A 16,551-nucleotide genomic window follows, 5' to 3' on the forward strand; every position below is an offset into this window, starting at 1 on the left:
TTGCACACTCCTCACCACGCTGCCCCACCAACCACCATGTTCTCCAAATGGCCCTTTCATACCAGCTCATGTCCCCCACCACCTCTCATGCTATTGCATATCTCTATGACACCTCCTTGCCACCATATATCCCAATAATATTTTATTAGTCATTCAGTTTCCTCTATGGGCATACATCACGTGGCGATGGAGAAAATAATGTCTGATAACCGAATATAGATCTCACACATGCATACCTGACACTGAAAATAAGTTCTATTTATCCAACTTTTATAGGTCCCGCAACCCCAAGTATTTAATCCGTTATGATAATGAGTTCGTATTCAATTTCTCCTTCAAAAACTTCTAATCCTTTAATAGCTTCTTTAAACCAAATTTAGGGTCAGCTCCCTGAACACGTTTGTAGTTTACTGACATTCTTACAACCATTCACAACGACCTCAGCTGTTTTAACAGCCACTGAGAAACATCAACAAAGAATTCTATTGAAGTATCAGGACACTTAAGTTTCCAACTTACAAATAGCAACCTGTCAGTGGAGTGTGTTTCTTAACTTTTACGGATAGTTTCAGCCTGTTTGTTCTCTGGTTTAAAGGCTGGGGATTTTAATAAACATGATATTACGACAATTAAACGAATCTTACCCACTCTTCAAGAGTATTTATCACCACAAATGCGTTCAATTCATTAAGGGCCCTGGTGCATCAACACAATATTGAGTTGAGCTCAGCACTAATTTCAAATGGCCCTGCTGAAATGGAGTTTCTTGCCTGAGAAAATTAAATTCCACTCCTTTCTGCCTGACAACATTAAACTGTGACAAAATGGGGTTAACTTTCTGGTTTGGTTCCCCTCTGCTGTTTTAAAGGCCTCGGGTCTTGAAAATCCAGGCCTTTGTCTCCAGTGAAACAATAAGCTGTAGGAGTAGCATACTGTCCGTACTGTTTAATGGGAGAGAGTTTATCATTAATAAAACAACTTATCGTTAATGACACCAAACTGAATGCAACAAATACAAAATCCGCTCACCTTCTTCCACAGGCTTTATTACATTGTTGGAATCATGGACAAAATTCCTTAGAGTTGACCCAGATACAAGTTAGAACAACACATTGTTCACCTGGTCTGACTTAAAATCCCAATCAAGAAAAGGAAATCAGGGCCAAGGTGAAGCATATTTCAAAGATAGTAATTGCTGGATTGCTCACAGGCAAACAGCTTCAGCAACCAAAAAGGTGGAAGCTGACCAACTCTAATCTGAAGCATTCTACTGCAAGATCCAAAACGTTTAACACTGGTTCCGTGCAATATTTTTCTGATAAGAACAGCCAAGGGCTGGTTGATAGCACACTTGGCCCTGGGTCACAAGGTGCTGAGCTCAAGTCCTGCACCAGGGCTTGGCCACAGAGGTTGAGGCTGATGCTACAGAGTAGTGCTGAGGGAGCAATGTGTTATTAGAGTTACTGCCTTTGAGGCAAGATGTTAAGTGAGTCTCCGACTGCCCTCTCACGTGAATGTAGGAGAAAATTTTGAAGCATTGCTTTGAGGAAGAGCAGAGGGTTATCCCTATAGCCCTGGTCATGACTCATCACCCACCCCTGAAAAAAAAACTGATCTGGTCATTTCAGAATTCTGTTATTGGAACTTGCTGTGTGTAACTTAGCCAGCTGCTGTGCTACCTACATTCCCAAGTGACTACAAAACAGAAATATTGCATTGTCTGTAAAGTACTTTGAAATGTCAGGTGGATGGGAAAGTTGCTATTTGAGCCATTTTCCTTTGACACATGCTGACCTCAAAAGAAACTTTCTGTTGGAGTACATTGACTTCTGCAGATTGAGGGTCAAGTAATGGACCCATTGTTACATAAAGGGCTCCTGCAGCCTCCTGGGGTGTCATTGAGGTCAAAACATAGAGACATACAGCATGAAAACAGACTCTTCGGCCCAACTTGTCCATGCCGACCAGGTTTCTTAAACTGAACTAGTCCCATTTGCCTGCATTTGGTCCCTATCACTCTAAACCTTTCCTGTCCATGTACCTGTCCAATTTTGTTTTAAATGGTGTAATTGTACCAGCCTCTCCCACTACCTCTGGCAGTTCATTCCATATATGCACCATCCTCTGTGTAAGAAAGTTACCCCATAGTCCCTTTTAAATGTTTCCCTTCTCACCTTAAATCTATTCCCTCCAGTTTTGGACTTCACCATCCTGGGGAAAAGACCTTGGTTATTCACTTTATTGACGCCCCTCGTGATTTCACAAACCTCTATAAGGTCACCCTCAGCCTATGCTCCAGGGAAAAAAGTCCCAGCGTATTTAGCCTCTCCTTATAACTCAAATCCTCCAGTCTCGGTAACATCCTTGTATCTGACTTTAAATTCTGTAGCTTGGGTCATTGGAGCTAGGCTACTGATTTAATCCAGTAGGCGGCACAGTGGTTAGCACTGCTACCTCACAGCGCCGGAGACCTGGGTTCAATTCCCGCCTCAGGCGACTGACTGTGTGGAGTTTGCACATTCTCCCCGTGTCTGCGTGGGTTTCCTCCGGGTGCTCCGGTTTCCTCCCACAGTCCAAAAATGTGCAAGTTAGGTGAATTGGCCATGCCCGTAGTGTTAGGGGCAGGGGTAAATGTAGGTGAATGGGTCTGGGTGGGTTGCGTTTCGGTGGGTCGGAGTGGACTTGTTGGGCTGAAGGGCCTGTTTTCACACTGTAAGTAATCTAATTACAGTAGTAGTTGCTGTTGAGGAACCATTTTGGTTTTGAATGAGAACACAATCAGCTATAAGAGCAATTGCCATGATACAAATTACTTAAGAGTTCAAATTGCCTGTGACTGCTCACTTGATTAGGTATTTACATTTCTATCATCAGGGGATTCAACCTCATTACAACTTGTAGTTACAATAGCACTTCCAATAGGAGGATATATCCCGAAGGACCAGAGTCGGTGAGGATTAGATTGATAAGTGAATGCAAGGTGGATGGGGGCACTAGAGATTTGGATGAACCGATGTTTATGGAACATGGAGAACAGGAGAAGATTGGAATAGTCGTGCGTACGGGGACGAAGGTATGGTTGAGGACTTCAACAGCAAATTTACACCATCTCAGGTTCCGTTTTCCCTAACTGAAAGTGAATCAAGCCACAATGTGTTTTGACATTGCAGCAATAGAACAGACTTAATTCCAGCTGTGGTTCTCCCCTCACTGCTGACAGTTTATAAACACAGAACAGAGACATACACTACCTGCCATACTCACAGGCAGACAAAGCAATTTTGAAAAGAAGGCAAGTTGACCACAGCTCAATAAAAAAAAAGCTACAATGCATTAACAGCTTCAAATATTGACCTGAGATTTGTAACTAGCACCTATGTTAACAATGTCCAGTACATGAAAAAAAAAGTAACCTACTAGAATTCCTACAGTGTGGAAGCAGACCATTCAGTCCATTGAGTCTACACTGACCGTCCAAAAATACATCCCATCCATGCTGACTGAGGCTAGAATCGAACCTGGATCCCTAGCACTGTGAGGCAGCAGTGTTAACCACTGAGCCACCGTGCCACCCCTCATACTGCCGCTGCTGGAAATCTGAAATGAAAATGGAATGGCAGAGGAACTCAGGAGCTTTGGCAACGGAGAAAGAAACAGAGTCAGCGCTTTGAGTCTGATATGACCCATTTTCGGAATTTCATACATAGAATCCCTACAGTGTGGAAACAGGCCATTAGGTCCAACAGGTCCACACCGACGCTCTGAAGAGTATCCCACCCAGACCCATTCCCCTACCCTATCACTCCACATTTCCCCTGACTAATGCAGCTAACCTACACATCCCTGAACACTATGGGCAACTTAGTATGGCCTATTCATCTAACCTGCACATCTTTCAACTCCCAAGTTCTGAAGAGCCATCCTGGACCAAAAATGTTAACTTGGTTTCTCTCAGTATCGATGTTGCCAAACCCGCTGAGTCCCTCAAACATTTTCCGTTTATATTGCGCATCGACGAAAGTTGTTGTTGGAGGTACAGAGCCAGAACAAGTGAGCCTTAGATTCATCATAACCTGAAGCTGCCAATAACTTAGGCTCTCAGTTTTGCATGGCTAGCACTATAGACTGAATCCTAATTATAAATGCTGTGGCTGGAATCATCAAGACAGGTAACGTTAGCACTACAAAGCAATGTCTGACACAGGGTGCGAGCTCACTCACAATTCCTCATGAGAAGAACTCCCAAACAGAGCTGAGCTGCCGGTGGGAGTGCCAAGCAGAAACCTGCCCCCACCTCCTTCAAGACACGTTAGTCATGTGGGTACAAAGATCTACAGTCAGGTCAACAGAGCTCCTGAAGCAGCACTATTGACTATTCTCATCAGTTTGCGAATGGTTGCTAGGGGGGAGCAAGAAGGAGAAATGAAATAAACTTCGAAAAAATGAACGTTCTTCAAAAATGAAGCCCATTAGGGACATTGGTGTGCATATCCATAGATCTCTCAGGACAGGTGGACATGGTGCTCAGGAAGGCAGATGGGCGATTTGCCTTTTTTTAACTGAGGGAAAGAATACAAGGGCATGGAAGTTCTGCTGGAATTATATAGACGACTGTTCAGGGCACAACTGGAGTACTGCAGACCTGATCAGCACATTATAGGAAGGGTGAAATTACACTAGAAAGCGTGCAAAGGTAATTTACCATGGTCTGAGATGGGGCAAGGTTGAAGAGGCTGGGGCTGTTTTCCTTGGAGTAGCGAATATTGACAAGGTGCCTGATTGAGGGATTTAACATAATAACAGGCATAAGTAGGGTGGGTGGGGAGGCACTTTTTTCTATTAGCAGAGGGGTCAAGAACCAGGAAGCATAGATGTAAGGTAAGGGGCAGAAGACTAAGAGAGTTAATAAAAATGTCTTTCACCTAGAGGGAACTGACTACCTGAAAAAGGGTGGCTGAGTCAGAAATTCTTGTAACATTAAGGCAGTATCTGGATCTTTATTTATGTTACCATGGTCTCCAGGGCTATGGGCTGTGAACTTGTGAACTAGAAAATGGGGATCATGGAATCAAATCTTTGTTGGTCAGCACGGACACAATAGGTGGAATGGCCTCCCTCAGTGAATGTCCATAAGGCTAAAATGATGGAAAGAAATTGACTGAGTCATAGAGTTGTACAGCACAAAAACTGCCCGTTTGGTCCAACTCATCCATGCCAACCAGATATCCAAATCTAATCTAGTCCCATTTGGCCCATATCCCTCTAACCCCTTTCTATTCATATACCCATCCAGATGCCTCTTAAATATGGTAATTGTACCAGCCTCCACCACTTCCTCTGACAGTTCATTCCATACACACACTACCCTCTGCGTGAAAAGGTTGTCCCTCAGGTCCCTTTTAAATCTCTCCCCTCCCACCTTAAACCTATTCCCTCTAGTTTTGGACTCACCTATCCTTGGAAAAAGACCTCGTCTATTTACCCTATCCATGTCCCTCACAGTTGTATAAACCTCTATTAGGTCACCCCTCAGCCTCCGACGCTCCAGGGAAAACAGCCCCAGCCTATTCAGCCTCTCCCTGTAGCTCAAACCCTCCAACCCTGGCAACATCCTTGTAGATCTTTTCTGAACCTTTTCAAGTTTAACAACAACTTTCTTAGAGCAGGGCGATTAGAATTGTACGCAGGCTATTCTCAAAGTGGGCTAACCAACAGACGCAATGGCTGGAATGATCACTCTGTGCTGTGAATATCGTGAGGCTAAGAGGATGGTAAGAAATGGATATGACGGGGCATTTTCCAACTGGTACTCTCTGATATGATTAATGTGCTTGCATCCAACTCCCAACTGGATGATTTTAATGATGGGAGATTTCATCAAGTTGCTGCCTGTAACTTAAGTGATTGTAACAACAGTGATCAGAGCTAACAGTCAGGAGATGTTTTATGAGCACTTCCATTTTCTATAGGTGACATCTATTTCAGCAGCGAATTACAATACGGAAGGCTAGCACTCTTACCAATTGAAACTCCGTTGGAAAAGATGGAACTTTCCTGATTCTTGGCAGGACTGTGACTTTCCAGAACACTGTCGTCCAGCAAGTGTCGTGGTCGCTCTGTTGGGAATGTTGCACTTTTACTTTCAACGACGCTAAACTGGCACATCACACTGGAAAATAGAAAAAGGTTTGGTTTAACCAAAAGACATGCTTTTATTAACAGTGTGCTTTATTACTCCTGTGTATCAACATCAACTTGTACCTACTTATATAGCAACTTTAGGGGAATAACACAGCCTAAGGTGCTCTGTTAGAAAAAGAAGACATTGGAACAGATGACTAAAAGCTGAGTCAAACATTTTAGGGAGCACCTTAATGGTAGAAAGAGAGGTCAGGAAGCAGAGAGGTTTAAGGAGGGATTTCCTGAGCTTTCAGGCCTCCAGCCAGAGGCACAGACACCAACGGTTGTGGGTGAGACACAAACAGGGCTTGGGGCAAAACAGGAAAAGGTGCAATTCAGTCTGACGAGTCAAACTGAAAGAAAATTCTTTTCCCTCTGGCATCTCAAGGCCACCAATCTTGGACCAATTAAAATCAGGCATGTGCAAGGGGTCGGATGCAAAGGAGCTTCAATATCCCGGAGGTTTTGCAGGGCTGGGAGAAATTACAGCCAGAAAGAAGCCCGAGGCCATGTTAGACTTGAAAACAAAGATGTTTTATCCACGAGTGTTGGTCGATCAGGATCCAATGGAATTCAACGAGCAACATGGATAATAGGTAAATCAGATATGGTGTGAGGGAGAATACAGGCAGCAGGGTTTTAGATAATGTCGAGTTCTTAAGGAGGGCAGCCAGGACTGTGTTGGAATAGTCAAGTCAAAGACAGAGAAGAATTTTAGCATCTTCATCAGACATGGCGCAACTGATCCTGTTTCAGTATGAACACTCTAGTGGTTAATAACATGCAACACTTGAATATTCTATGGAACACCAGCAATACTCCAATGACTAAGTGAGTTCATCAACAATTCTAATTAGGAAGGTTAGTTTTAATCTTCATTTTGTGCTGTTAGTCAAGATCAGCTATGGCACTAGAATGTACCTTGGAGTCGCTTGTCTGCTAAAGGTCCTGTACAGGATCATTATCCATTGATCTCTAGGGAAGGTGTTTGTGTCTAAGTGCTGGATGGAGACACAATTGGAATTCTGCTGTAATTCTTCCAATAGATACACATTTTGACACATGAATAATAAGTCATTGGTAGCGTAGGATGGTAATATGCCGGACCCATCCATTTTGTCCATCACCGTATACACATCTCTCTTTCTACTGACTCTATTCTTTGTTTTCATCACCCCTCCCTACCCTACGTGTCCTCCAACGTGTTGAATTTTCAATCCTCATAGCTCCACCATACCCCTCGCTGTATCTGCTGCTCCAGCCTGAGGTAAACTCGGTTCCAGTTTCAGTCACAGGGCTTAAAATGTTACCATATGCAATGACAACCCTTCATTATCACAGTGAGTTATTCTTACTTGATGCAATAAGATTTGTCTTATCCCACATAACAGAATGGAGGAACCAAGTATCGATAATGTGGATACAACAGTTGGTTATTGCAGTTGGCTATTAAATACAATGATTACACTGACAGACCCTGACATCTAGGATGGTATGAGGTTATTAGAAGAGCATGCTCTATTAGTGTGTCACTCTTGAAGTGATCCCAATAGAGATGGTGTCTGAGACCTTCCTACCTTCACATGACATAAGATATGGAATGATATGAGCATGTCTCTTAAAAGGAACACTCACGTACAGACCAGGAGACAACATAACAGCGTGGTGCCTTTATTCATCTTTTACTAATTTGGAAATGACCTCAGGGTGATTTTTACATCAGTAAGTGTGGTGGGATGGCAATCCCGTTGTTGGCAATGGATTAGCTCCAGGGAAGGTGTTGGATACCTTCAGGACAGTATTGTTCAAAGAAGAGCAAACCAACAGACTGATGGACAACAGGGAATGGACACCCAAAAAATGAAATATTTTTTAAAACACTTGATTTCCGTATTTCCTCAGAGACACATCTTCAGACATCAGTTCACTGCTATCTTTCCCCTATGTGTCTCGACACCACTGCTTCCTCCCTGAGAGAGTCGTGATGTAAAACAGAAGCAGATGTTAATGGTTAAGAAAGAAAATTAAACATCTGAAAGTTTTCATTCAACCTGTGTTCTTTTACAACTTCTTTGGATGGAAACATGAATGGTTCTGACTGCGACCTGGCAACTGAACAGAACAGGACCACTGTGGGTTTAACATACACATTTGTAGGGGAAATCAGTGTGGGTTATAAGCTTTATTTAAAAATTGTCATCCATTATCGAGAAGCTCGTGAAACCAACAGGATGCAACTTTTATCTTGCCTTATCTTGGTCTCTGGCCTTTCACAATGCAGGCACCATTCGGAGGACACTACCTACTGGGTCCAGCTGAGTCATTCTCCCATCTCTGCTCGCAGGTAAAGTGGAGCTTGTTAATCTTTGCTCAGGACGGTAGTTACATTTTTAATGATCTCCAAGGGTTTGTTGGCAGAACGCCTGAGATTTTGTTTTCTCACTGTTCAGAAGATGGTTTGCATTAGATGCCATTAAACAGCTGAAGCCCAAGTATCTCCAAGCCTTCTTCTTGCAGCAGCACACAGTGTTTGCCATCAGACTTGGCTTCTCGAACACACTAGGAATTTGCCTTGCCCACAAAACAACATTTGCACCTCTGCTGTACAACTGTCTTGCATCACAATTTAATAACGTGCTTGGGGCAAAAAAGATGCAGCCATAACCTGATGTAGATTTCATCAAGCCATATTAATAGTCTGAACGTGGGGTTGATCAATCATATGGACATGTGGATTTTATAGTCTGCATTTGCTCGGAAACTGATGTAATTGGAATTACTGCCTGGCCTCCTGGAGGTTCACTCGGCAACATTATTAAATTATAATGCATCACAAATGAGAGGAATGCCTCTGCACACACAGAGGGACTGAGAAACATTGAACAGTGACCTTCTCCTACCATTCAGTTCCATCTTAAGCATTGCAATTTGGAAGCTCCACTCAATTGCGCTGGGTTTTGCTGCACAACCCACTTGAGATAGTGGCAACAAGCGCAAACAATAACAGAAAATTCCATTCGCCACTGACTCAAGTTTCTGTGATTCTTTGCGCTCATTTGAGTGACATAGTTGCTGGAAGCATCTCCACGTGGCCACAGCCCCAGATGGACAAATTCATCACCAAGTCGGGATTTCCATTTTGGGGCGATGACCCGCTGAGGCAGTGCTAAGCTATATTGCCAGTTCTGCCCTCCATTTCCTCGGCTCCTAATGTAGAAAGCTGGTGACTCAGATTAGTTACCATTACCTGTTTGCACTAACTGAAGCTTCAAGAATGTGATTCTTTTGACCACAAATAACTTTGTAAAGGCTTAATCTCAGAATTTTTACAGTGAGGTGGCCATTTGGCCCATCACATCTGTACCATCTCTCCAAATAAGCTATTCACCTACTTCCATTTACCCCGCTTTCTCCCTGTAATCCTGAACACTCATCCTTTTCAGATAACTGTCTAATTCCCTCCCAAAAGCCACAGTTGAACCTGCCTCCACCAGACTCTCAGTAATTTCCTTTCATCATTTTCACCTTTTTTTACTATTAAATCTCTGCCCTCTCCTTCACAATACTTTCTCTACTATGAATATAGATTACTTTAATTTATTCAGAAATGGACTGAGAGAGAATTAAATATTGAAAATCAATCCTGTCCAATTTATAGAATTGTACTTTGAGACACTGGAAAAATTATGGTTTAACGATTCATCCAAGATACCCCTTACTGGTATCTGTATTTTTTTTAACATGTGCACTTTCTCCTTTTATTTAAACAATTTAAGGCTTTTTTGTGAACACACAATATGAAATGCCTGATGAACATGCTAAATTCACTTACGTAATTCACTCATTATGTAAATGTACAAGCTCAGGATACAGCTCCAACTCCAAATTTGTATTGTTCTAAAAAAGACCCCTCCTTACAGCAGTTTTTGCTGCACAGTGGAATATATATAGTGCCATTCTGAAGTGTAATTCAGTTGGAAATGTTATAACTGGAAGAGCATTTTATTTCCATGATTATGCCTCACTTTCTCCACAGGCTGTTGGTAGCTCAGTTCTAATTAGTTTGACCATTATTTGCTCAACTCTCAATGTTATGATTCTGGAAATAATTTGGTTGGCGTACGTTCCATGACAAAATAAAATTATATAACATGTCCATCTCAATCCTGAAGTTACACAGGACTTTTAAAACAACACTAATTCCGATACATGTTTTTTTTGTTTCCCACTGTGTTCCCGCTGAAGTACATTTGTGCATTTCCCAAAAGCAAAACCTGCCATGTTTATCTTAAAAGGAATCGATTTTAAAACATGCTTTGATGCCTTTAATTAACCGCATCCATTTGGATTAATCCAGTTGAAAATGTAAATGTTTATCACAGCAAAAGCAGTTTGAGTAACTATGGCAACCCACAACACAATTTTACATTACACTGAAAGATTGAAGCGACTGGGCTTGTATACCCTTGAGTTTCAAAGACTGAGAGGGGATCTGATTGAGACATATAAGATTATTAAAGGATTGGACACTTTGGCAGCAGGAAACATGTTTCCACTGATGGGTGAGTGCCGAACCAGAGGGGTAGACCATTTAGGACAGAGATGAGGAGAAACTTCTTCACCCAGAGAGTGGTGGGTGTGTGGAATGCTCTGCCCCAGGGGGCAGTGGAGGCCCACTCTCTGGATTCATTTAAGAAAGAGTTGGATAGAGCTCTCCAAGATAGTGGAATCAAGGGTTATGGAGATAAGACAGGAACAGGATACTGATTAGGAATGATCAGCCATGATTATATTGAATGGCGGTGCAGACTCGAAGGGCTGAATGGCCTACTCCTGCACCTATTGTCTATTGTCTATTGTGAAATTTTACACTGCTGAACATGACTTGTAAACCAATCAATATAGAATAATTTTCCAGTTATTCAATATTTATAATCTCTATCAAACATTTAATGCTTATGTTAACAGACTGGATTGAGTCTGGAGCCTCAAAATAGTCAGGTTGCAACATAAATTAATGAATAGCACTGTCATACTGATGTATTGTTCCATGTGATTTGATTTGATTTCCTTTATTATTGTCGCATGTACCAAGATACGGGGCGGCACGGTGGCCCAGTGGTTAGCACTGCTGCCTCACAGTGCCAGGGACCCGGGTTCAACTCCCGCCTCGGGCAACTCTCTGTGTGGAGTTTGCACATTCTCCCCGTGTCTCCGGGTGCTCTGGTTTCCTCCCACAGTCCAAAGATGTGCAGGTCAGGTAAATTGGCCATGCTAACTTGCCCATAGGGTTAGGTGCATCAGTCAGGGGTAAATGTAGGGGGGGTGGGTCCCTCTTCGGAGGGTCAGTGTGGACTTGTTGGGCCTGTTTCCACACTGTAGGGAATCTAATCTAAAACAACTCATACCTCACCTTATTATATCAGAGTAATAGAACAGAATACTGAATGTACTTTTACAGCTATAGAAAAGACGCAATGAAAAATCAACTCTAATATATGAGAGGTCTGTTCATAAGTCTGATAACAGCAGGAAAGAAGGTGGTTGGTAAATCTGTTGGTAATGCTTTCAAATATTTTTATCTTCTGTCTGATGGAAGAGGCTAGAAGAGAGTCTAACCGGGGTGGGAGGGGTCTTTGATGATGTCGGTTACTTTCCTGAAGCGATGTTGGACCAGGATGGAGGCAGACGTTAGATGTGTTCAAGGCACAGCTGACTGTTCAGTTCAGTTAACACTGGGGTGACAGTAGGTAGCAAAGGTTGAGCAAGTGCTAGGGTAATGATGGGCACTGGTGTCAAAGTTTGCAAGGTGAATTGATGCTGGACTGTGATTTAGTCTCTGGGTTTAATGTTTGCATGCTTTCCTTCTTTATCATAGACACCAATCTAATGTTGCTGGGTGTGAAGAGCAGCAATGTTGAAACAGTTGAACTCCTGCCTGAGAGCAGAGTACAGACGAGACACTTGTAGACGCAGACTGGATAAAAGCCAGCGAACAGAATGTACACCTGGGGCTAGGATCAACACATCTGGAAACGATTGATTAATTATCAACACATTTAAGTTCAGTGACTCATTCAAACTAACTCGCTGGATACATTGAAGCTGCTCACCAAGGAGACCCTATAAAAAAAATTAAACCCAATAAAAACAGCTTCTGATTGCTCACTTGTAACACTACTGAAAACTAGTTATTGAAGGATTTTCTTTGAGGTGGACTGAGCAGGATGCTGGAGGTATTTACTGCATAGTAATTAGTGAACCAAATGCTTCCTCTTAATAGGCTACAGTGGGTCTTGTGTTAGACTGAACTTTACACTCAGCAACTTGTACTTTGTCAGCCTACATTATTTCTTACACATTTTACTGAGCCTTGCATCTCTCGGATTACAATACATTTACAATATGAAAACATATAGATTAAAGAAAAACACAGGATAAAACGAGCAGAGTAATAAATGTTACAGATTAAAGAATGATATAAGGCATAGATATAGAGTAAAGTTAGGACTAAAGAAAGACAGAGTAGAGATACATCTTCAAGAAAGATACAGATTAAAGAAAAATGTAGAGTATAGATACACATTAAAGAAATTTAGCGTAAAGAAAGATATAAATTATGGATACAGATTTTAAAAAGGACAGAATGAAGAAAAATATAGAGTAAAAATACAGTCTAAAGAAAGATTCAGAACAAAGAAAGATACAGAACAAAGATACCGGCTAAAGTCCCCTCTACTCTTCCTTCGTCAATCCTCATCTCAACAAAAGCCTCAGTTCCTATGGAGCCCCTTTCCTGTTTCCAACTCAAGTTATTCCCATGGATACCCCTCTGAAGTCAAAGGGTCAGGTTGCCAACTCAATATTCCTGGAGGTTTCATCACATGACATCTGACTTTCAACTGCCCCGCCCTGTAACCTCCTGTCATTGGTCCTCCAGCACGTCCATGCACAGCCTTCTGTCAGCTGACTGGAAACTGAAAAGACTCTTCATTATTTAAGCGTGAGATTGATGCTGGTCAACCCGCCTCTTCCCGTCAATATTGACTCCTACCAAAGGAATAAATGAAAATGGAAAGAAATCTTTGTTCTGTTTAATTCCCTGGAGATTAATCTCCAATTCCTGGAAACTCTTTGTCCAATGCTGGAGGGTTAGCAGCCCTAACACAGTAATAATTAGTGTTGGTCACTTCCCAGCTCACTGAGTGATTCATGCTTATTGTGCAAGTGTATTGAGGCTATACAAACCAATTTCAAATTGTTCTCCATATCAGAGAAAGACAGGAGTCAATTTAAACCATGCTCAACCTGGCTCAGTGTAAGCGTGAGTCATGGGTGGTGAGGCCACCCTTACCAAGCTGGCATTGCCCAACTTTAAAGATAAGAATCCAGCCCCAATCAAGTTTCCAGAGCTAATCTGCCATTTTTACCCAATCCAATACTGGATCCACAAGATGATGTTTTAATAGGAGGCAATACAGGAGAGTATTGATTTGGAGATCAGTAGTTGTGAACGAGATTGGACCAGAGAGAAGGGATATACAACTGAGGAGTAGGTCATTCAGCCCCTCATGCATGTTTCACTAGAACAGAATAGAATCCCTACAGTGTGGAAACAGACCATCTGGCCCAACAGGTCCACACCGACCCTCCGAAGAGTAACTCACCCAGACCCATTCCCCTACCCTATTATTCTACATTTCCCCTGACTAATGCACCTAACCTACACACCCCTGAACACTATGGGCAATTTGGCATGGCCAATTCACCGAACATGCACATCTGTTTGATAAGATCATAGCCAGTCTGTTTGATAAGATCATAGCCAGTCTGTTTGATAAGATCATAGCCAGTCTGATTGTAATCCCTCAGATCTGTATTGTCACTTACTCCTGATAATGTTCCATCCATGTGCTTGACATGAACCTACCCACCTCTGCCTTAGAACTATCTAAAGACTCATCTTCCACCATCATCTCAGGAAGATGGGTCTAAGGTTCCATACAAAGCTCTGTCAAAATCTTTCACCTTGTCTGTTTTAAATGGACAAGCCGTGGTTTTTAAACAGTGACCTATTTAGTTCCAGACTCTCCCATAAAAGGAAACATCCTCTCTACATGTACCCTGTCAAGACTGCTCGTGATCTTACATGTTTCAGTCCAGTTTCCCACTTACCCATTTGCACTCCAGCAGGAGTATGCCCAGTCTTTCTTCATGGAACCAACCACTGATTCCAGGTATTAGTCTGAGAAGTTTTCTCTGAAGCATATTTGCATCTTTCCTTAAATAAGGTGGCCAACACTGTACCAACAGTGCTGATGAAGTACCTCACTCCTGATGAAGAGCTTATGCCCGAAACATCGATTCTCCTGCTCCTCGGATGCTGCCTGACCTGCTGTGCTTTTCCAGCACTACACTCTCGACTCTGATCTCCAGCATCTGCAGTCCTCACTTTCTCCCCCTGTATCAACAGTGCCCTGTACAACTCAAGTGTAATCTCTGTACTTTTATATTTAATTCTCCTTGCAAAAAATGATTACATTCTTTTAACTTTCTCATGACTTGCTGTACCTGCTGACCAACACTGTGGTACATGTACTTGGATCCCTCTGCATCTCAGTGCTCTACAATCTCTCATCCTTTAGAAAATATTCTTTTCATTTTCAGTTTCATATTTCCCCTCATTACAGTCCATTTACTAGATCTTTGCCCACTAACTTAACTTCTTTATACCTTTTCGTAGCCTTCTCATGTCCCCTTGACACAATGTAATTTCTTAACTATTTTTGTGCATCAATAAATTTAGCAACACAAACCTTCTGTCCCTTCATCCAAGTTATTTCTATAAGGTGTAAAAAGTTGACCTCTGTTACTTGCATTCTCTCCTTACATCTTTCCAACCTGAAAAATTTATGCCTACTTTTTGCTTCCTGTTAACTCAAATAACCTCCTTTCCCATCCCCGGACTCCCTTCCCAGCCCCTCCCCCTTCCCTTCCATTCCTCTGATTGACCCTTCCTTCCAGCCACCAACCGGATTCATTCCTCCCATCGACCAACCAGGTTGTACCCAGGTGTTCACGTATCACTACCTTACCACCCTGCCCCCGCCCCCGCCCCCCCAACCCCTTTATCTGCAGCTCCCTTACCCCCACGCCCCAGCCCTGAAGAAGGGTTACAACCAAAACATCCACTTCTCCACCTCCTGATGCTGCCTGGCCTTGCTGTATTCCTCCAGCCTCCTGTCTGTCTACCTTGGATTCCAGCATCTGCGGTCTTTTTGTCTCTAATTCTATCCATGCCATCATGTTAGTCCACTACACTATGCGTTACTATTTTCTACAATAGCCTTTTATGTGACACTTTATCAAATGCCTTCTGCAAATCTAAGAACAGCCATTGGCTCCCCTTAACACAGAGAACACATTATGTCCTCAAAGAACTCCAAACATTCCTGAAAAAGTATTTCCCTTTCACAAAACCATGTCGTCTGTCGGAAGGCATACAATTGTTCTAAATGCTCTGCTATAAGTCCTTTACTAATAGCTTCGAATGTTTTTCCTTGAACAGATTTAAGCTAACTATCCTGTCGTTTCCTGCTTTCTGTCTCCCTCCCTTTTTGAATAAAGGAACTGCTTTCGCTATCTTCAAATCTAGTGGAATGTTCCTCAAATCTTGGAAATTTTGGAAAATTAGAATCAATACATCAAATATTGTATTAGTCACCTCGTTTAACACCCTGGGATGAAGTCCATTAGGACCCAAGCACTGTCTGTTTGCAGCTCCAACACTTATTTCCCCAGTGATTGGAATTTTCCTGTGTGTTTTTTGCTCCCTGATTTTTAGCTGCTTCTGGGATGATACTTGTATCCTCTTTTTCCTTTCTTTTTTACATTTAGATATTTTTTAGGAACTCTTACCATCTGATTTTAAATTTTGGATAGCTTTCTCTTATATACCAATATTTCCATCCCTTTTTTGATTTTTGTATTTTGTCTAATCTTCTGACCTGCCATCTGCCTTTGCTCAAAGATATGATTTTTACAACAAGTTTATATGACCGTTAACCGCACGGAATGGTACACAAGTACAAGTACACACACACACACACACACACACACACACACACACACACACACACACAATCTCTCTCGATCTCTCACACGCACACTCTCTCTCCCTCTCGCTCTCTCTCACACACACACACAGTCGCTCTCTCACACACACACACTCGCACTCTCACACACTCGCACTCACTCACACACGCTCTCTCACTCACACACTCGCTCTCTCACATACACACACTCGCTCTCACACACACACACACACTCGCTCTCTCACACACACTCGCTCTCTCACACACACACACACTC

General features: G+C 42.4%; 1 protein-coding gene across 6 annotated transcripts in view; it reads right to left on the bottom strand.

Annotated features, from left to right (window-relative positions):
- The window catches only part of ralgps1 (Ral GEF with PH domain and SH3 binding motif 1), a 762,687-nt gene that overhangs the window by 48,383 nt on the left and 697,753 nt on the right, over positions 1-16,551 (bottom strand). For all 6 annotated transcript variants that reach the window (XM_087998399.1, XM_087998397.1, XM_043720239.2 and 3 more), the window contains one exon: positions 6,021-6,169. In XM_087998399.1, the coding sequence (XP_087854525.1) occupies positions 6,021-6,169 (149 nt within the window). The remainder of the gene's footprint in view (positions 1-6,020; positions 6,170-16,551) is intronic.

Source organism: Chiloscyllium plagiosum, unplaced genomic scaffold (genome assembly GCF_037043375.1).
Source record: "Chiloscyllium plagiosum isolate Xiang-an unplaced genomic scaffold, Cpla_swu_hap1 HiC_scaffold_21, whole genome shotgun sequence".
NCBI classification, from domain to species: Eukaryota; Metazoa; Chordata; class Chondrichthyes; order Orectolobiformes; family Hemiscylliidae; genus Chiloscyllium; species Chiloscyllium plagiosum.